At 39.4% G+C, this 20,980-nt stretch overlaps 1 protein-coding gene and 1 non-coding gene across 2 annotated transcripts in view; both read left to right on the forward strand.

Annotated features, from left to right (window-relative positions):
- Hat1 (histone acetyltransferase 1) overlaps positions 1-17,324 on the forward strand; it is a 47,249-nt gene extending 29,925 nt beyond the window's left edge. The window contains exons 9-11 of the mRNA XM_032903474.1: positions 9,614-9,765; positions 14,208-14,324; positions 16,975-17,324. Coding sequence (XP_032759365.1) covers positions 9,614-9,765; positions 14,208-14,324; positions 16,975-17,142 — 437 coding nt within the window. The 3' untranslated portion in view covers positions 17,143-17,324. The remainder of the gene's footprint in view (positions 1-9,613; positions 9,766-14,207; positions 14,325-16,974) is intronic.
- On the forward strand, positions 8,605-8,792 carry LOC116902635. Its single transcript, XR_004388212.1, has one exon. It is a non-coding gene; the product is annotated as a U2 spliceosomal RNA (small nuclear RNA).
- Positions 17,325-20,980: the final 3,656 nt, after the last annotated feature.

Consider the following 20,980-nt stretch of genomic DNA (forward strand, 5'->3'; position numbering starts at 1 on the left):
ATAATTCCTTAATAGAAGATACTTTTCAAAGATTTATTATTGTTCTAATTACATGATAATACTTACATCTCTATATGGGTATACATATGAGTTTAGTCACCCACAGAAGCCAGAAGAAGGACTCTGGTTGCCTGAGTTGGAGTCAGTGGGATGCCTGACTTGGGTCCTGGGAACTGAACTCAGACCCTCTGCAAGAACAGTGTGCATACTTAACCTGCTGACTCATCTCTCCAGCCCAGAAGACGTATTCTCTAAAGTATGTTTTATATTTTTATAAGCAGGCCATCTCAGTAGTAGATGAGATGAAATGTAGTCTGTGGAACCATCCTCCCAGTATGAATTAGCTGTAGAAGTAGTAGTATGCTTAAAAGAAGGAAAACTAGTCTAGAAGTAGAGGATATTGGAGTGTGGTCATTCATGCCTAGCTGAGGCAGGAGGATTTCTGTGATTTTTTTTTTTTCAGGCCAGTATGGTATTACATGGTCAATTCTGGAGAAGCCTGGGCTGTAGAGCGAGACTATCTTTAAAACCAAAATAAGTATCCTGCAGAGTGGTGTTGGTGAATGCCCTTAATCCTAGTACTCAGGAGATAGAAGCAAGTGGGTCTCTGAATTTCAGGCAAGCCTGTATGTACTACAGAGTGAGTTCAAGGACAGCCAGGGCTACATAGAGAAACCCTGTCTAGAAAAACTAAATAAATAACAAAAAGGGGGGGGAAAACCTCATTAGATGATATTGTAGGTGTTTTCTTAGTATGTGACTAAACTGCCATAAATAAATAAATAAAATAAATAACAGTACCTGAAGGACATTAATATCATTTTCTTACCCCAAGTAACGTTAAATTTGTGGTTAATAAAGTTGCTAAACCTGAAAGTCACTGCCAGGTGTAGTGGCACACATCCTCCAGAGCCTGAGGCAGGAGAATTGAGAGTTTCAGGTCAACCTGGACTGCATAGAGAGACTGTCTCAAGACAAAAATTAAACAAAGGGAACAAAACCACTGAAAGTCACGTTTTCTTCATGATTACTGTATAGGGTAGAACATCCTCAATCTGAAAATCTAAATCTAAAATTCAGGACTGTTTTTGTTTGTGACCAGAAAGGCTAGAAAAGGGCATTGGATTGCCTGAGCTGGAGTTAGAGGTAGTTGTAAGCACTTGATGTGAGTGCTGGGACTGAACTCCTTGTTTAGAAGAGTAGCAAGCTCCCTTAACCAATTAGCCATTTCTCAGTGCCCTCCTCCCCCAAGCTTTTTATTTGGTTTTTAATTTCAAAATTCAGGATTTTTTTGAGTGCCAACATGATACTCAAAATTTCAGATTTCTCGAGCATTTTAGATTTAAATTAAGGATTCCAAGTGATAAGTATATAAAAATACTCCAAAACAACATTAATGAAATAAGCCTTGGAACTTTGAAACACTGTTGGTCCTATCCATTTCAGCTACAGCTGCTCACCCTGTCCAAGATATTCACATCTAAGTTAGATAGTAACATTTATTTTACAAAGGCTTGAATGTGGAGCTGGGGATGTGTGGAGCTCAGTGGTATAATACACTTGCCTAGGATGCATGAGGCCTGGGTGATTTGATCCCTGATGCCTCAAAATAAGTAAATAAGTAAAAGATTTTGAATATATATTTTGGATTATTTGAGCTGATTGCTATGCTACCCTGATTGGCCTCCAGCTTATCATGTAAATATGTGAGCCTTGAACTTGAGAACCTCCTACGTCAGCCTCAAGTGCTGAAATTAAAAACACCTGTACCATCACAACTGGTTTAGACATAGTTTTCTTTCTAAAATTAATATTTAACATGCACTAAAATGTTAACCTGTTTTAAAAAATGGTTTTTCAGAATTTTATCAAAATTGTTTAAAGAATCGACCACAAAACATTACTGACAATGGGACCGACAAACATAAAATACACTGAGCAAATTTTCTTTTTCATATAGTATGTTGATTCTGCTTGCTCAAGAAGAAAAAAAAGCTGCCAGAATAGTGTGAATTGTCCTCTGTAGCTGGGAGGTAGTGGCACACACCTTTAATCCCAACACTCTGGAGTCAGAGCCAGGGGGATCTCTGTGTTTGAGTCCAGCCTGGTCTATAGAGTGAGCTCCAGGACAGCCAGGCCACACAGAGAAATCCTGTCTTGAAAAGGACCCCCGTTCTCACCCCCGCCCAAAAAAGGGAAGGAATGCATTTTCCCCCACTATGGTCTAGAGATTTTTGCTTTACATGAAAAGTAAATGCTTTAATAAACTAGGGGGAAAGCATGTTGGGGTTTTGGGCTTTGTGTTGTGCTGAGAATGAAACCCAGGGCCTTGGGCATGCTAGGCAAACATTCTACCACTGAGCTGTTTTAGAGAGGGGAATTCCACATTTATAGTATTGGATTATCTTTTTCTTTGACTCACTGCTGTAAAAAGGGGTTGAAACGTCAGAGATGAGGAGTTGCTCACTCATGTTCTATTAGCAGTTATGAGTAGACAGACACTTGCACTACTTTCTGTGACCTGTCCTCTTACCAAGACAGCACAGTAAGCTGTATCACTGCTTTGAGCTGAGCCAAAGTTGCCAGCCTCTGTTCACTGACGGCTTGGGCTTGGTGCTACACGAGGGGACACGTAAGTAGTCTTTGTCTGCTCTAGTGGGTAATGTGCCAGCAGGGTTGTTTCTCTGAAGGCTCTTAACTACTTCTTTCTGTCTATTCTAGCCAATAAAGTCCTTGATACTTAGCACCAATTAGCAGATAAAGAATTTTCTTTCTTAAATCTCAGTGAAGAGTCATTAATAATAGTACCCTTTATTCATTGCTATGATTCATTAGAAACTGAAGTCTTGAAAGAGAAAAAGCTAAACATGCTAAAAGGACGTCTGAATTTGACAACTGAGGATCGACCTTTATTTTCAGCATTTACGTTTCTTGGCATTGCAAAATGCTAAAAATGCTTCGTTAGCTGCTCTCGTTAATATATTTCTCTTAGCTTTCATACCCAGTCTTTAAAAGCATTTGAAAAAAGAAAAATCTTACTGAATTTTGTACTCTAGTCATTTGGTTGTCTGTTTCTCTATTATTTTATATGTATTAACCTAATGGCTTTTCTGCAGGCTTTGGGTCTTCCTTTGAAATCCTGGCTGTTAAAATTGAGGTGGCCTTTGCTTCCTTGACATACAGGCAGAAATAATTATAATTAATACTTAATCATTGGTAGCTTAGGCTCTGTCTTCAGTGGGTGCGTGTTTGGTATTAAACTTCCATCCACTTTCTTTTTTTTAGCTTAAGATCCATTGGTAGACAGTGCCTTATTATATGTACTTTTCCTTTTGAGCCCGTCAGATTCTAGACATATAATATTTGGATACTTCTCAGAACATAGATAGATTCAAAAATTTATTTTTTTGAACAATAGAAATTGATTCTGGCTAAAGTATATGCATCAGCACTACTAATTAATCTACCAATAGTATATTAACAGCTAATATGTTTGTTCTGAGATATGTTATATAAATTTTTTAAGTGTTAACATGGATTTTTATATACTTAGGTGGTTTAAATTGACTCATTTTCTTTCTTAAAATATTTTTAGTAAGGTATCTCATACAGAGACTTTTAACATTATAGAACACTTAGTGCTATAAGCTGATCCTACATATATCTATAGATTTATATTCAAGCAAATTTTATCTTCAAATATGTTTTGTGTGACTGTGGTCTGTGTATGTATGGTGTATGCACATGTATGTATAGAGGCATGTGCTTTCAGAGGCCAGAGGAGGGTGCTGAATGTCCTGTTTTCATCATTCCCTATCTCATTCTTTTGAGACAATCTCTTACCAAACCTCTGAAGCTAAACTGACCGTTAGCAAACACCACTGATCATTTTGCCTTTGCCTTCCAAAGCATTGGAGTTATAGGATCATGTGGCCATCACCCAGGATTTTATGTGAACAATATGACCTGAGCTCAGATTTTCATTCAGCAAGTTCTTTCCCTCCAATCCCCAAACCCCTGTTTTCAAGACAAGGCTTCAAACTTGTAGCCCAGGATAACCTTAGATTCCTGATGCCCTTGCTTCTTCCTCACAAATGGTATGATCATAGGCATGTACTACCAACTGAGCTACAACCCCAGCCGATTGTATTGCTTTTTTGTATAATTAATAACAAATTATTGGATATCATCATTTTAGGAACATTTTCAAGTTGATATTTGTAGCTACAGAGCTTAAAGGTTGTGACCCCTATTATTAAGCTGCAAACAAATCATCAATTTGTACTCGTTTATTTGAAACTAATTGGAAAAATTTTGGCATTTTAATTGATTTTTGCCCTGATATTTTTCCTAAACTTTCCTGAATAATATACATAATTTAAATTTTTATTCACACTAAATATATTTTAGACTGAATAGTTGGAATGCACTTTTAGGATTTTTTTTTTTTAAAACCAGTTTAGGATTGACTTGGAAAGCTGACATTGGCTAAACTTGTTTAATAGGTTGTCTTTTAATTTTTTTGGAATCAGGATCTACCTCTGCCCTACATGGCCTGGAACTTACTATATATATATATATAGCCCAGGTAGGATTCAAACTTATGATCTTCCCAACTCTGCCTTTTCCGCTCAGATTATGGGCTTTCATTACCATACCCGGTTTTGCTTTAGTTTTTTGTTTGTTTGTTTTTAAAGTGTTTTAGAAGAGCTAGAGAGATCACTTGGTGGTTAAGAGCAGTGGGTGCTTTTTCAGAGGATCCAGGTTCAATTTTTAGCACTCATGTGGCAGCTCACAACTGTAACTCCAGTTTCAGCAGATCCTGAGTGTTCTGTTCTGGCCTCTGAGGGCACCAGGCATGAACATGATACACAGGCACGTGTCCAGGCTAAAAAGTACCCATACACATAAATTAAACACAATTTTTTAAAGAGCTGGACAGCCAGCATGGTGGTGCATACCTTTAATCCTAACATTCAGAAAGCAGAGGCAGGCTGATCTCTGAGTTTGAGGCCTGCCTGGTTTAGAAAGTGAATTTCAGGACAGTCAGGACTACACAGAGACACTCTCTTGAAAACCTTAAAAAAAAAAGAAAGAAATCTTGGGCTATAGCCCAATAATGGATCTCTTGCCTCAGATGCTTGAGTTCCTCAACACTCTGTATGTATAGTAATATACTTGAGATGCTCGCTATTTAGTTTATAATTAAAACAACTTTATTGAGATATAATTTCCCTCAGTCCACTAGCATAAGTATACATTTCAAAGATGTCTAGCATGTCTGAAGCCATCGTCATAGTCCTGTGTTAAAATATTGCCAGCATCTCTAGACTGCATGTTTCTTGTGGTCAGTCTCAATACTCGGTCTCCATTAAAGTCTTAGATATGTTTATGGTTTTATTGTTTTGCTTTTTTGTTTGAATAGTATACAAATACTCTCTCAGCTGAAGGCAAAGGCTAGTTTTGTTTTCTTATTTTGGTTGTTTTCCTTTTCTTTTTGAGATAGACTCTCACTGAAGAAGCCCTAGCTGACCTAGAAATTATGTAGACCAAGATTGCCTCAAATTTGAGGTGATCTTCTGCCTCTGCTTCCTGAAAGCTGGTGTATGCTTCACACTCTGGTTAAGTTCATCTTTTTACATTTGATACACAGTTGTTACTTACTGTTTGGTGACAAATGTCTTCCCTGTTGAGTTGCTGTGGTTCCTTTGTTGTTATCTGGTTGATCATAAATATGATAGCTTGGGGTTGGGGATTTAGCTCAGTGGTAGAGCGCTTGCCTAGGAAGCGCAAGGCCCTGGGTTCGATCCCCAGCTCCGAAAAAAAAAAAAGAATAAATATGATAGCTTATTAAATACTGTACAGATCCCTATGTCTATCCTTAATGGTGGTACCATATCATCTTGGTTGTTATATCTGAATGAGTTGTCAACACAGACAGGAGCTTATCCCAGCACAGTCACACTCCTACATGGAGCATACTGTCAAACTCTGCTACTCACCTAGACATGCATTATATACCAAAGGTCCATAATTCTACAACAAAAATTGAAAATATTTCTATCTCTACCTCCTCTTCCTAGCTTCTTCTATCCCCCTAAATGATTTTCCTGCCAGCAAGAAGTGCAGCAGTGGTACCCACTTCAGAGTTGTTCTGTCCTGTCTGAGCCAGATGTGTAGCTTTCCTGGTTGTACCAAGTAGTTCCCATTGCTGATGAACCTTTCACACCTTTACAGTTTTGCTTGCAGTTGTCCATATTCTTACTCTTGTCTGAAGCTAGAGTTCTTCAGGAGAGGGGAAGGTCTCCTGCAGCCCAATTCAACCATCTTTATTCCTCCCCTTAGCCTGTTTATCAAACTGGATCTGTACGTTGCTTTCCTTGGAGCTTGTGTACCACCTGACATTGTGGTCTCTTTCTTTTCTCATTTTTCCTCTTTTTCTTTATTTAGGTGTAGAGTTCTAGTGACATTGGCACCTTGATCTTTATATTGAGTTTAGAAATAAGAAGTAAAAGTCCTCCAACTTTGTTGTTTCTCAAAATTGTTTGCTTTACATAATGAAGACCACAGTTTCTTCATTCTTATCATCACTAATACATGGATGGGATTTCAGTTATTGCTTTTTAAAGCCATAGTCAAATAATGTTTACCTATTACCTACATGAGTGTGATGTTAATAACTAAGAGGCACAGGCATGAGTAGGGTGTTCTGTACCTGTGGATGAATGAATGTATATTTCATTTACCCCACCTTAGACTTTTATAAACTATTGGCCTAAGTGCTGTTAATTTCCTGAGATATTTTGACAGCATGACTATCAGTACTTAATTTCTTTTTATTGCCAAGTAATAGTCTGTTATTCAAATATATTTTATTTATCAGTTGGGGAAGGGATGTTGGGTTGTTTCCAATTTTTGTCTCTTAGGAATGATAGGAGTATTTGTGTCTTTTTTATTGCCATTTGTAGACAGTGTCACTATGTAATCCTAGCTGACTTGCAACTCATTGTGTGAACAAGGCTGGTCTCACTTAAAAAGACCCACCTGCCTCTCACTCCATAGTACTGGGATTAAAGGTGTGCCACCATGCCTGGCATGTGTACATGCCTTTATATGGACTTCTGTTTTACATCTCTAGGATGGAAGATTTGAAAAACATATCTTCGTCAAACCTTTTAAAAAAGTCACTGGCTTGTGTTCCAAAGTGACTGCAGTGTTTTACAGTACCATCAGTAGTGTACCAGAGCCTGTTTCTGTATCTTATCAGATTTGGTATTACCCTTTAGTTCCGTTCATCCTGGCAAATTTGAAATGGTTGCTCACTGTTGTGATTTGCATTCCTTTGGCTAATGATGTGTGTCTTTCATGTGTTTATATGGATCTTCTTGAAAAGTAACTAGTTTGGTCCTGTGCCCATTTTTATAGAAGAGTTGTATCGCTGTTATGTTTCACTAAAACGCAGCTTACCTATTTTCACCTGCGCTTTTGTTCCTGTGTCTGAGAAATCATTACCTAAGCAAAAGTCATGAAAGTTTATGCACATCTTGCTTCTAAGCACTTTTATTGGTCTGAGGGAATGAGATCCAGTTTTACTTTTCTTGCTTATAGAGATCCCATTTTCCAGCTCTTATTTGATGAAGACTTCCTTCCTGTATTGAATTGTCTTGACAGATGTGTCAGAAAATGACCATAATATATAGGTTTATTTTGGATTCTCCATTTTGTCAAGCCGTTTATCTGCCCCTATGCTAGTGTTATACTGTTGAATTGTTGTAGCCTTGAGGTAATGACATCAGAAAGTCTAAGGAGGGGCTGGAGAGATGGCTCAGCAGTAGAGAGCATTGAGATTGTCTCTTCTTCCAGAGGACCCAGGTTCGATTCCCATCACCCACGAGGTGGCTCACAATTGTCTGTAACTCTGGTTCCTGGGCGTCTAATGCCCTCTTCTGGCCTATTTGGGCACAGGTGCACATGGTACATAGACATGCATGGAGGCAAATACAACACACATTTTTTTTTTTTTTTTTTTATCATTTGTGAGTGTATACATGGACATGTGCTGAGGTCACAGGATAACTGTGGGGCTGGTTGTCACCACCTTTAAGAGGAATCTGGGAATTGAACTCGGGTTGCCAGGCTTGTGTAATAAGTGACATTATCTGCAGTCCCACCTCTTCAGCTGGAATTGATTATCTTACCTTTTTTTTTGTTTTTTTTTTGGTTCTTTTTTTTTTGGAGCTGGGGACCCGAACCCAGGGCCTTATGCTTCCTAGGCCCAAGCGCTCTACCACTGAGCTAAATCCCCAACCCTATCTTACCTTTTTTAACTCATTAGGAAGTGGGGACACAGAAGAGGGAGGATAACTTCTCCATGATCATAGATCTATGAGTGACACAACTCTGTTCAGTATTATTTTTGACCCATCTTGCTCCAATGTTAACTGGATTGCTACTTAGCCTAATGTGGTTATATCATAGGGAAACACAAAAGAAGATCTGTGGTATTCAGAAATGATCAAGGAAGGATCCACATTATGTCCTTACCATATTCCCCAAGAGGTGTTTAAAGGACCATAAAAGTTGTTGGATTAAAATTGTTACTACATCATTTCTCGGCCTTTTGGCTAAGATCAAGTGTAGTTTCTTTTCTTATCAGTTTAATATCTGATAACATCCTCTATCTAAGGACAATATATTAAATGGATTTTTGGAGTAGGAGTTGGATTAGGAGCTTGCTCTGTCTACTCCACGCATCGACCTGGTATTGCACCTCCAGGAATTGTGCACCCCCTCAGGGGAATAAAAATGGTCTGAAAATCAGAAAAAAATAAAAATTGTTACTATATTTGGAGAATATGGGATGAATTAGAGGGGAGAATAAAGAGGAAGAGGTTGATTAAAATATATTATGTGCATGTATGAAATTATCAAGCAATAAATTTAAAAGTCTCTTAAAAGAAAATTATAATTGGCCTTGGAATTCTTAGCTACCAAAAAGTGAATGCATTGGAAATTGTTGTCCAAACCTGAATATTTCATTTATATGGCCAATTTGACTGCAGTTAAAATGAAGATGCTTGGGTTGGAGAGGTGGCTCAGTGGTTAAGAGCACCGACTGCTCTTCCAGAGGTCCTGAGTTCAATTCCCAGCAACCACATGGTGGCTCACAACCATCTGTAATGGGATCTGATGCCCTCTTCTGATGTATCTGAAAACAGCTACAGTGTACTTGTATATGATAAGTAAATAAATCTTTAAAAAAAAATGAAGATGCTTGTGGTTAACATTTCAGTTAAAAAAAAAAAAGGTTAATACAGTTGGGTTGTAATGGCACGACTTTAATCCTAGCACTCAGGAGGCAGAGGCAGGTGGATCTCTGTGAGACCAGCCTGGTCTATAACGAGAGTTCCAGAAAAGCCATGACTGTTGCACAGAGAAACCCAAACAAATGAAAGATGATATGCAAAATGAACAGCTTTCATGTCATCAATAGTGTGAATGTGAGTTTTATTTGGTATAATAGTTATCAGAATGTTACTTTTTACCATGTTACTGGGACTACAAGTGATAGAGAAATTGTGTTGGGTAAGACAATACTGTCTTCATTTTTTAGCGGAAGATCCATCCAGAAGCTATGTGAAACTAAGAGACTTTGTACTTGTGAAACTTTGTCAAGATTTGCCCTGTTTCTCCCGGGAAAGATTACTGCAAGGATTCAATGAAGATATGGCGATACAGGCACAGCAGAAGTTCAAAATAAATAAGGTATTTTTATTATTTTTATTTTGTAGGACAAGAAGATTTAGAAATTTTTGAAGTACTTAGCTGTATTGTAAGGATATGAGGGTGTGTGGGAAACAACAGTAGTTGGGAGTGTAGGCTCTGAAGTCAAGACTGCCCTTCAAGCCTAAGTCTAGAACTTGTCTCTGTCATCCACAGCACTTTAGTTATGGCTTTGTTCCCTATTTTCCTTGTTGACAGGATGATGAGAGAATACTGTTACACTGTACACGTTCACTTTCCTTAGTGATAAGATGAGAGGAGAATACCTCTTGTGTTGTACTAACTATAATAAGCAGATCAACTGTCTTGGCAGAATGGCTTAGTGGGTAGTTTGTGCTGAGCCTGATGACCTGAGTTCAGTCCCTAAGATCCACATAGGCAAAGGAGAAAGCCAACTTCAGAAAGGTATCCTCTGACTACCACCCCATAAGGCAATGCAGTAAAATCTTTTAAACATAAAGATGGGGGCAGAGAGGGATAGATTTATTTTATGTGTATGGGTATATTGGCTGCATGCATTTCTATGCACTGTGAGTGTCTGGAGATCAGACGAAATCATTTGATCCCCTGGAATTGACAGCTGAGAGCCACCACATAGGTGCTGGGAATGGAACCCAGGTCTTCCAGAAGAACATCCAGTGCTCTTCACTTCTGAGCTGTCTCTCCAGCCCTACTACACTAAGCTGTGAAGTGGTTCTGTCCACTTGGTAGAAAGGTGCTAAGAAAATACATAACTTTCATTTTCTTTGTTTTTTCAAAACAGGCTGTCTTTGTGTAGCCTGGCTGTCCTGAAACTTGCTTTGTAGACCAGGCTGTCCTTGAATTCACAGAATCCACCTGCCTCTGCTTCCCGAGTTCTGGGATTCAAGGTGTGAGCCACCACCACCCAGCTTCATTTCCTACACTTGGTTTTTAACATGTGGGGCTGGAGGAGCTCATACATGTCTCAGAGCATGTGTGAAGGTCAGGACCGTCCCCTACAGTTGGTCTTCTCCTTCTACCACATGGCCTTCAGGGACTAAATTGTTGGTCTGAAAATCCAAAACAACACATGCAGTCTCAAAAAGCAAGATCTCCGTTTGAATTAGGTAGTAAACTGACGAGTCAGCACACGCTTGGAGCTAGCTGACTCTGTCTTTGACGTTCACAAACAGATGCCAAAGTTTATTGCACTCAGGCCACTACTGATAGATCAGGGCCCCAGAACAGATTTGGGAGCTGAACTGAGACCACAAGCCAGAACGTCATAGAGTTTATAAGCCCAGAATCCATCAACATCTGTGCCAAGTTCCAGTCACATTTTCCCATCAATCAGCATTTAGAGACATGTTACTTAACATGTTTTTGTGGTACACTTATCCTATACCCATTGGTTGGGAAGTTGCCAACCAGGATGCCAGTTCAGGAAAGTCTTGGGAACTTAAACTTTATTTAACCCTTATTCAAAATGGAAGTTTTATTCAAAATGGTTTCTGTTTGGTTTCTTCTTACAAAATTCAGGTAATCATGTTTGACTGCACATACCATCCACTAAGTGACCTCACAGCCCTCATATTTTTTTGTTTTGTATATTTGTTTAAATTTTAAAGTAATGGGTATCTTAAGATAGCGATAGGAAAAAGTTTGGCATTTGAAGAAGTTGGATATGTTAGTACACATTCATGAATGAGAGGGCACTTCATGGGAAGGGTAGTGCTTTTTTCCCCCTACATTCAAATGAATTTTAATGTGAATTTTCAATTGTAACTAATAAAGCTAATGAAATTTCCTTTTTTTTTTTTGTCACACACATACATATACTCTCTCTCTCTCTCTCTCTCTCTCTCTCTCTCTCTCTCTCTCTCTCCCTCTCCCTCTCCCTCTCCCTCTCCCTGCTGACCTTGACTCAGAGATCCACCTGCCTTTGTCTCCTATGAGTCTTCAGATTAAAATCGTGCACCACCACTGCCTAGGGATTGCACTTCTTTTCTAATTGGCCTTTAATAAAACTAATTTGCCCAGATAGCCTTTAATAAAAACTGAAGAGTGAGTAGGAATTGGATTATGAAAATGCATGGCTACCTGATAGGACACGCCATTTGACACTGGTGGCCACCTTGGCTTTGAGAGCTGCACAGTTCTTGGATTTCCATGCACCATTTTTACCCTGATTGCAGCATTTCCATTAGCTTCTATTCCTTCTATTTCCTTCCTTAAAGGAAACTCTTCTTTAGATTTCTTTATATTCATTTTTTTCTCATTCTTTTTGGGAAATTTCATCTAAGCCTTCAAATCTAGATTTTTCCCCCCATTGTGCTTCGTTAAAAACCATAGTCCAAAATCTGCTGATTACTTTTAACAATACAATGAAAATTGGAACTTCCTGTCTTCTGCCCTTTTATGGCTTCCTAGCTAAAATAGAGAATGTATATTTAGAAATAATTTATATCTATTTACTATATTAAACCTATATTTATTGAGTAATTAATAACTTAGCTTCCAAAGTATATATGAACATATTTTTTAACAAATGGTGGTTTAACCAAAAAAGGAAACTGCTAAGTAGGGCACGCTGAGCTCATTGTGTCTGGATCTGCCACTTTGCTGATTTCAGCTTCCTTCCAACCTTCTGCTTACGCTTGGCTTTGCTGAACTTCTTACAGTTGCTCATGTATGCCAAATCTTACTACTTATGAATCCCTGTATAAATATTATTCCTTTTATCAGGCACACTTCCTCTGTTTCCCTGGCCAGATAAGATTTGGTCTTCTAGACTCCACTCAAAGACACTTCTGGGAAGTTAAAATAGCCATCCCACAGCCTAGTTCCATCAAAATAAATTCACAATCTAAATAGCAAACAGAAAAAGAGCGCTACTCCTTTGGCTTCAGTATACCAAAACTTGCCATTCAATCTCTCTGCCTCTTTCCTTCCCTTTCTTCCTCCCTCTCTTTCAAACCATTTCCCCCACCATCTGGGAATTAAACCCAAATGCTGGATTAGTATGTTACCACTTAACTTCACCCTTATCCCTTCAGTCTGTCCTTGTAACTGTCCCTAGGCACAGTAGGACCTCTTACATGTGTGCAGAAATCTGTTTAAATCGTCAGCCTTTAGTCCTGAGTTAATGTCCACCTGCCTCTGCTCTCTGCTCTATAAAGATCCAGTCATTTCATAGTTTCCCCAGTTATTCCTTATGCGTCTCTAGAGAGTCCTTATTCCCTTAAGGTTCTTTATGCTGTATATGTTTGTGTCTTCATTGTGTTTACTGCTTTGTTTTTGAAGGGAAAAGAGGTTACTTTATTTAATAGCAAAGCTTTTTAAAAATATTTTGTTTTTCTGTGCATGTTTATGTGCCTGATCATATGTGTACTACATGTGCATAGGAGCCTGCAGAGGTCAGAAGAGGCCATCAGATTCTCTGAAGTGGGAATTATAGGTAGTTTTTAGCCTCCATGTGGGTGCTAGGAAATATCATAGGTCTTCTGCAAGAGCCATTTCCCCAGTCTCAGAGATTAGCTTTTTTTTTGGAGCTGGGGACCGAACCCAGGGCCTTGCGCTTCCTAGGCAAGCACTCTACCACTGAGCTAAATCCCCAACCCCGAGATTAGCTTTTTAATTGAATGTTTGTGTGAATACTTGCTCGCTCTCTCCCTCTCCCTCTCCCTCTCCCTCTCCCTCCTCCCTCTTCCTCTTCCTCCTTTCCCCCTCTCTCCCCTCTCTTTGCCTCCACCCCTCTGTACTTTGCCCTAGGACTGCTGGACTAGTGGTCCACCACTGAGCAGCTCCTAGTAGCTTAATTGATCTCTTTCCTCATTTTTGCACCATTTGTATATAGCTAAAACATTTATTTACTTAAAACACAAATTTGTGCACATCACTTTTGCTTCTATTGAAAAATTTGATAGCAACTAGGTAGTGTCTTCCTTCTGTTGCTTTTCTTTTAAAATGCTTCAGCAGTAACAAGCTGCTCTGTTCTATGTGCATGTGCAAAAATTTATAGGTAGTGCCTTCCCATTTGTAGTGTAATGGTCTTCTCAGATTCAGCCTAGGCTGGGATATAGCTCATTGATAGAACACTTGTCTCGGGTATGTTAGTGCTTGGGTTAGATCTCAAGCTACACACAAGCTCAAATGCATGCACAAGAGGGAAGGAGACTGAATGAGAGCATCAGATTTTCAGATTTTACTTTTCATTCTCATGAGGATCCTCTTCAACCATTTCCCACAGCACAAGCTGTCTAACCTCGTGTCCTATAACACGTCGGTCACTTGTTATTACCTTCAAGGCTACTAGTTTCTTGAGAGCAGAGACTGTCTTTTATTTTTCCTCTGCTAGTTGTCATAATTCTTTGTCTATTACAGATATAACTAAATTATGTGTTCTTTCAGAAAAACCTTTGTAATATGAAAGTATTCACATTTTTCTTACTTCATTTGTTTAGCAACATGCTAGACGGGTTTATGAAATTCTTCGACTGCTGGTGACTGACATGAGTGACACTGAGCAATACAGAAGCTACAGACTGGATATTAAAAGAAGACTAATTAGCCCTTACAAGGTCAGACTTTCAAACGCCTTTGGCATCTCCTAGTGTGCGTGTGACTTCTAAGATTTTTAATCAGTGTGTATGTGTGAGTCACTGCAGCTATGTATGTGTACTGCATGTACGGTGCTCGCAGAGACAAGAATAGGGGCATCTTCTGGAGTTTCTGGAGAACTGGGTTACAGGCAGTTGAGAGCTGTCATGTGACTGCTAAGAACTGAATCTGAGTCCTCTGGAAGAGCAGCAAGTGCTTTTAACCACTGAGCAGTCTCTCCACACCAATATCAATATGTATTTATAATGTATATGCATTGGAGGAATAAGAACATCTGGATGGTAGGTGCCCACAGGGGCTAGGGATAGGTGTTAGGTCCCCTGAACTGTAGTTAATAGGAGATTGTAAGCTGCTCACCTGGGGCCTGGTCCTCAATAGCATCCAGTGCTCCTAACTACTGAGCCATCCCTCCAGATTTTTAACCATTGTGTTCGTTAGCCGTATTATATTCACCGTGTAAGAAAGGAGAGATGGCTTAGTAGTTAAGAGCACTAACTGTTCTAGAAGGCCTGAGTTCAATTCCCAGCAACCACACAGTGGCTCACAACCATCTGTTGTGGGATCTGATGTCCTCTTCTGGTGTGTCTGAAGACAGCTATGGTGAACTCAAATACATAAAATAAATAATTCTTTAAAAAAAAAAAAAAAAAGGAAGGAAGGAAAGCTAGACAGTGATTGATAAAGAAGAGTCCAAATCATTTTGCTGGATTAAAGAAGAAAATAGTCTTCCCGTTACTTATAGAACTTTTATTCTTTAATTTTCCAACATGAGCCATAAATGTTTTTTCACTACTTAAAAACTGATGTTAGAGAGTTGTTTTTTTCTCTGTGTGTGTGTATGTGTAAAACTATATAAACAATATATAGTAACATAAATATAAAATATGTAAGTATATATATAGATATAGATATACAATTTTATATATATCCTTTAAAAATCTAAATGCCCAGACTCATCCTTAGTTTATTTTTCTTATTCTTTTTACATTGCTTGTTCAATTTGTCAGATATTTTTGCATGCTTTTTCTTAAAAATCTATTTTTTCTTTTTATACTTTCTTTAAAACCTTAATTTGTACAGGATAGGAATTGGTTCATTCAGTAAAGCCTTGCAAGCATATTAATTTCAGGACCCACAAAAAATTGCTAGTGTCGGGCTGTGTGCTTAATAATAGAAGATCGTAGGGATCTGTAGACAAGGTCCCTGTGGCCTGGTGGCTGGCCATTGTAGCTTAATTAGTAAGCTCTAAACCAGTGAGAGACCCTTGTCTCAAAGGAAGTGAGCAGCATTTCTAAGGAGGATAGCCCATGTTATCCTTGGGCATCCTTGAATATAAATACTAACCTAGGTACACACTTTTTAAAAGGAGAGAGAACAAAAGCAAAGCTGGGTGGTGGTGGTCACCACCAGTGCCAGCAGTGGGAGTCGTCGGAGGCAGGCAGATCTCTGAGTTGGGGGCCAGCCTAGTCTACAGAGCAAGTTCCAGGACAGCCAAGGCTGTAAAGAGGTGGCACATACGTATGAGTTAAGGAGTGGAGGCAGGATGAGTCAAGGTTCAGAGTCTGCTTGGGGATGTAGCTCAGTTAATAAGAGTGCATGCATAGCATGCAGCCCTAGGTTTGACTACCAGCACTACATAAGCTGTGGGTAGTGCAGCGCACTTAGAATCTAAGCACTCAGGTAGAAACAGGAGGATCAATTTCTCATCTTTGTCTCAAAACCCTAATTTGTAAAACATTCCCATATATACAAAGTAGAATAGTTTAGGGAACACTAAAATGCTGTTTTTAATAATTTTAGTATATTTTACAATATTAAAATGCAGTTTGATTTGTTTGTGTGTGGGTGTTGTGGAGGGGTAAGATAAAGGCTTAATTATTTCTGAGCCGAGCATGGTGATGCATGCCTTTAATCCCAGCCATGGGAGGAGGTAGAGGCAGATGGTAGATCGAAGTTCCAGCCAACAGAGAGAGGTATTACACACCTCCAACTTCAGCCTAACAGCCTGTCTCAGTTAGGTGGGTGGGTGGTTTGTTCATACTTATCTCTGGTACTTTATTCTACTTTGTCTTAGAATGTATGATTATAGATTTATTTTAAAGTAATGAGCATGGCACATTTGCCTGGTAGTCAAAAATTATAAATGGGTTCCCTTTAAGGGACTCTTATTAGTTCTGGAATGGGCTTAATGAGGTTTGAGTTGTTTTAGTGCCTTTTGAAAGACTAAACAGACTAACAATTCAGAATTTCAACCAGACCGTTAATCCAATATTGAATCTTAGCTTCTTAGCTCATCGTCTCTTGAACGTCTCCAAGTCCCAGAACTCACTTGTAGCCCAGGCTGACCTGAACTCAGATCCACCTGCTTCTGCATCCACTTCCACTGCCTGGCATCACTTTGATTCTTAATTTGTTTTATGTGCATGTGTCTGGGTTACAGGTGAGCTGCCATGGGTGCTTTGGAACCCAGGCCCTTGCTAAGCACAGTGCATGCTCTTAACTGCTGAGCCATTTCCAGCCCTGCTACTATTGTTCTCTAACATTAAAGACTTCAGTTGTAGCTGTATAAGCAAATGGGTTTTTGTCTAAAAATAATTGCTTCCTACTTAGAAAAAGCAGACAGATCTTGCCAAGATGAGGAAATGCCTGAGACCAGAAGAGCTGACGAATCAGATGAACCAGATAGAGATAAGCGTGCAGCACGAGCAGCTGGAGGAGCAGTTTCAGGAGCTGGTGGAGGACTACCGGCGTGTCATTGAGCGCCTTGCTCAAGAGTGAAGCCCTCGTTCCCTGGATACCTGCGATTTCTGTGCATTGTGCTGTGAAACCTCTGATGACCCTAAAGTTATCTATGTTCTCCTTAGTGGAATATTTCCTTTTGAGAGATTGTATATTTTAAAATACTGTCTAGAGTTTATGAACATATATTGCATTAATAAAAGATGGCTTGTGAAATACCACTGCCCACTGCTTTCTTCTTTTTTTTTCTTTTTTCTTTTTTTCGGAGCTGGGTACCGAACTCAGGGCCTTGTGCTTGCTAGGCAAGCACTCTACCACTGAGCTAAATCCCCAACCCTCCACTGCTTTCTTCTTAAACAGTATAATAAATGATTGGTTGTGGTTTATTAGGTTATGATATGGTTCTTAAGGATTTAGGATAAATATTTGAGTTATACTTTATTTATATGTGAGTACACTGTAGCTGTCCTCAGACACTTCAGAAGAGAACATCCCATTACAGATGATTGTGAGCCATCGTGTGGTTGCTGGGTATCGAACTCAGGACCTCTGGAAGAGCAGTCAGTGCTCTTAACCGCTGAGCCATCTCTCCAGTCCATATTTGAGTTATACTAAAACCTTACATTTTAGTTGTATATGGTGATACACACGTGTAATCAAGCACTGAGTCTGAAGCAGAAGGATTTCCTTGATCAAGGCCAGCATAGGTTCCCATGTGACACCTCGTCTCGAAACCCAAAAATAAGCTGGAGAGACAACTCAGAGATTGAGTGCTTACCCTGCGGGCTAGACTGCAACACCCAGGCAATAAACTGGTTATCCAGCATACTCCTGTAAACCTGCTTTGAGGGGAGCAGAAGCAGGATTGTTGGGGGTTGCTGACTTCCAGCCTAACCAATAAATCATGAGCCCCTATCTCAAAGTATTCTGAGAGCGACAGAGGCCACTTGGCATCTTGGCCTGGACCTCTGTGTACATAACTATAGATGAATATCTAGAGCCCAAAATACATTACATTTTTAAAGTCTTAACTGTTCCCTATGTTTAAAACCTGTTTCTTTGGGGGCATCTTAGTAGTCTTGATATTTTTGTCTAGCAGTTAAGTTTTTAAAAACAGCTTATAAAGAAATGGGTTTAGTATTTCCATGCATGGTTCATTTTTGTTGGTGCACTTTCCACTTCTGGTTCCCTTGCATGGTTTTTCTAAATTAAGTGGCTATGCTTTAAATTTAAACTCCTGCCTGTCTTACCTGCTTGTTTTGGGTATGTGAGTAAGAGAAGCCAGGGACCAGATGGAGCCTAAAACCGAAATGTTTAGCATCAAATAGTAACTGAAGATAGACATTAGCATAACATACAAGTAATATACATATAACATTATACAAACACAGTTTGAACCCAGGACGTGGTACCTACCTCAGGAGCACTCAGGCAGAGTAGAAAGGTCTTAAGGCCTGGGCTACAAAGCAAACACTGTCCCAAAGTAAGGAACTACACCATGTGTAATATAAATGTGTATTTTAAGTGTTTTCTATAAAGTTACCATGGTGCTGAGATACATCAAGACATCAAAGTAATGACAAATTGTTATTTAATAGTCATTTCTAATAAAGTAGGGTAAAATTAACTGCTTTATACAGAGCCGTGACAGGGGAAACCGGATGTTTAGAATATGTGTCAGTAAACCAGGTATTAGCATCAAAAAACAGGTGTAAGGGTCTGGAGCGCTGGCTCAGCAGTAAAGAGCACTTACTGGTTAGAGAGGACTCCAGTTCCAGGGCATCTGACGCCCTCTTCTGACCTTAATGGGCACAAGGCAGGCATGTAGTTCACAGGCATACATGCAGGCAGAAACACCCATACACATAAAACACATTTTTTAAAAGTTGGCTCTGTGTAGCATGGAGTACAAAATGAAGTATCCTCAATTTCTATTGGTAAAAAACACAAGTTACATGGAACTGACAGAAGGTAATACTAGCCTTATCAACCATGCTGCATGTTAAAAAGACAGCAGGACAGAATTTTCAAAGTTAAGATGCAAAATTACTTCAAGTCTAAACCTGAATCTAAATTATCAGTAAAGTCGGGGGAGGGGGGGTTCTTAGAAATCTGGGAGACCAGAAAAACTTACCTTGTGTTGATGTTATTCAGAGATTTGTTATAGCAACATGAAGGCAGGATCAAAGAACATGAAGGACGAGAAGCTCAGGAATAACAGGGTGGCATGGGGTGTCGCTCACAGGCAGAATACTTACATAGTACAAAGCTCTCGCTTCAATCCTCAATGCTGAAAATAGCTTTAAAACTTAAGTGTGAAAAATAAAAAGCAAAATATCCGATTCCAACAAAACGAAACATCTGAGAATGAGATCAGTCTAAACTGGAATAGGAAATTGGAACTTGTTGGGTAAGAGTGCCAGAAAGCCGAAGTGACAGTGGCCTGGATCTGAGCAGTGACTAGACAGACGTGATTCCAAGTGGCTGAGTCAAGACTGGGAAAGCTGTAGGACAAACCATTGCTCTTCTCTGTAAGCCTTGGGAGACTATGGGTCCATTTAAAAGTAATTGGTTTGGGGTTGGGGATTTAGCTCAGTGGTAGAGCGCTTGCCTAGCAAGTGCAAGGCCCTGGGTTCGGTCCCCAGCTCCAAAAAAAAAAAAAAGTAATTGGTTTGTTTTTGAGACAGGCAGGTCTCACCAGGTATCCCTGGCTGTCCCTGAACTCGAAATATAGAGCAAATTTCCTGGAACTCAGAGCTCAGCCTGTGTCTGCTTCCTGAGTATTTATTAAAGGTATATACCATCACACGTAAAGATTAGTTTAAGAATTAACATAGTCTTCACTAGCTGATCTCTATATGACACACACAAAAATATATGCCACAGAAAAATTCAAAAGCTTTTCTGAATTAAAGAAGTAGAGCCTTTAAGTGAGGTGTAGGACAATAAGTATTTCCCCAGAGTTCCAAAAACAAAAGCAGAACTCACCAAGCTCATTAACAACAGCTTGGCCTGATAACACATGACTTTCTTTAATCCTAGCATTTGTGAGACAGAGGCCTCCATGAGCTCACTGCAACTTGGTCTACACAGTTGCAGGCAGGCCAGGGGTACATAGTAAGACCCTGTCTTTAAAAAAAAAAAAATCGGTAACACCAAAAACAAATAACGCTAACAATAATGATAATGTTCTTTGCTTCTCAAAAGAATCAGTTTATTGTGTACTTTATTGGCAAACATTTTGGTGGGGATTTTTTTTTTTTAATAAAGGAAAATGGCAGACTGGTGAGATTGTGGATAAAGCTGCTTGACTGAAGCCTGACAAACAGAACTCAATAACAGTGACCCACAGGGTGAAAGGAAAACACTGATTCCTACAACTTGTCTGTCCTTTGACCACACACACACACACAAACACACACACACACACACACACACACACACACACACACACACAAACACACACACACACACACACACACACACACACACACACACACACACACACACACGGGAAGGATTTGAGAGATGGCTTAATAGTTAAGAGTACTAGCTGCTCTTCCAGAGGACCCAGGTTCAATTCTCAATCACGGGGTGGCTCACAACCAGGCCTCCTCAGGCACCAGGCATACATGTGATGCACAGACATATAACCAAACATCCATACACATAAAAATTTAATTAAAAGTTGTTTCCATCCTTGACACCCGGTACTATCAGTAGACACTGGTGCAGCTAAGTCTCTGAAAGTTAATATATTTCATGAACAACAGAGATGAATTGGAATCACTTATGTCTGATGAACTACTGTAAGGTAGAAGGCAAGGAGTACCTTCTAGATACAGTCTAACCATTTTCAATTCCCAGTTTTATTTAC

This window comes from Rattus rattus, chromosome 5, assembly GCF_011064425.1.
Source record: "Rattus rattus isolate New Zealand chromosome 5, Rrattus_CSIRO_v1, whole genome shotgun sequence".
In the NCBI taxonomy this organism is placed as follows: Eukaryota; Metazoa; Chordata; class Mammalia; order Rodentia; family Muridae; genus Rattus; species Rattus rattus.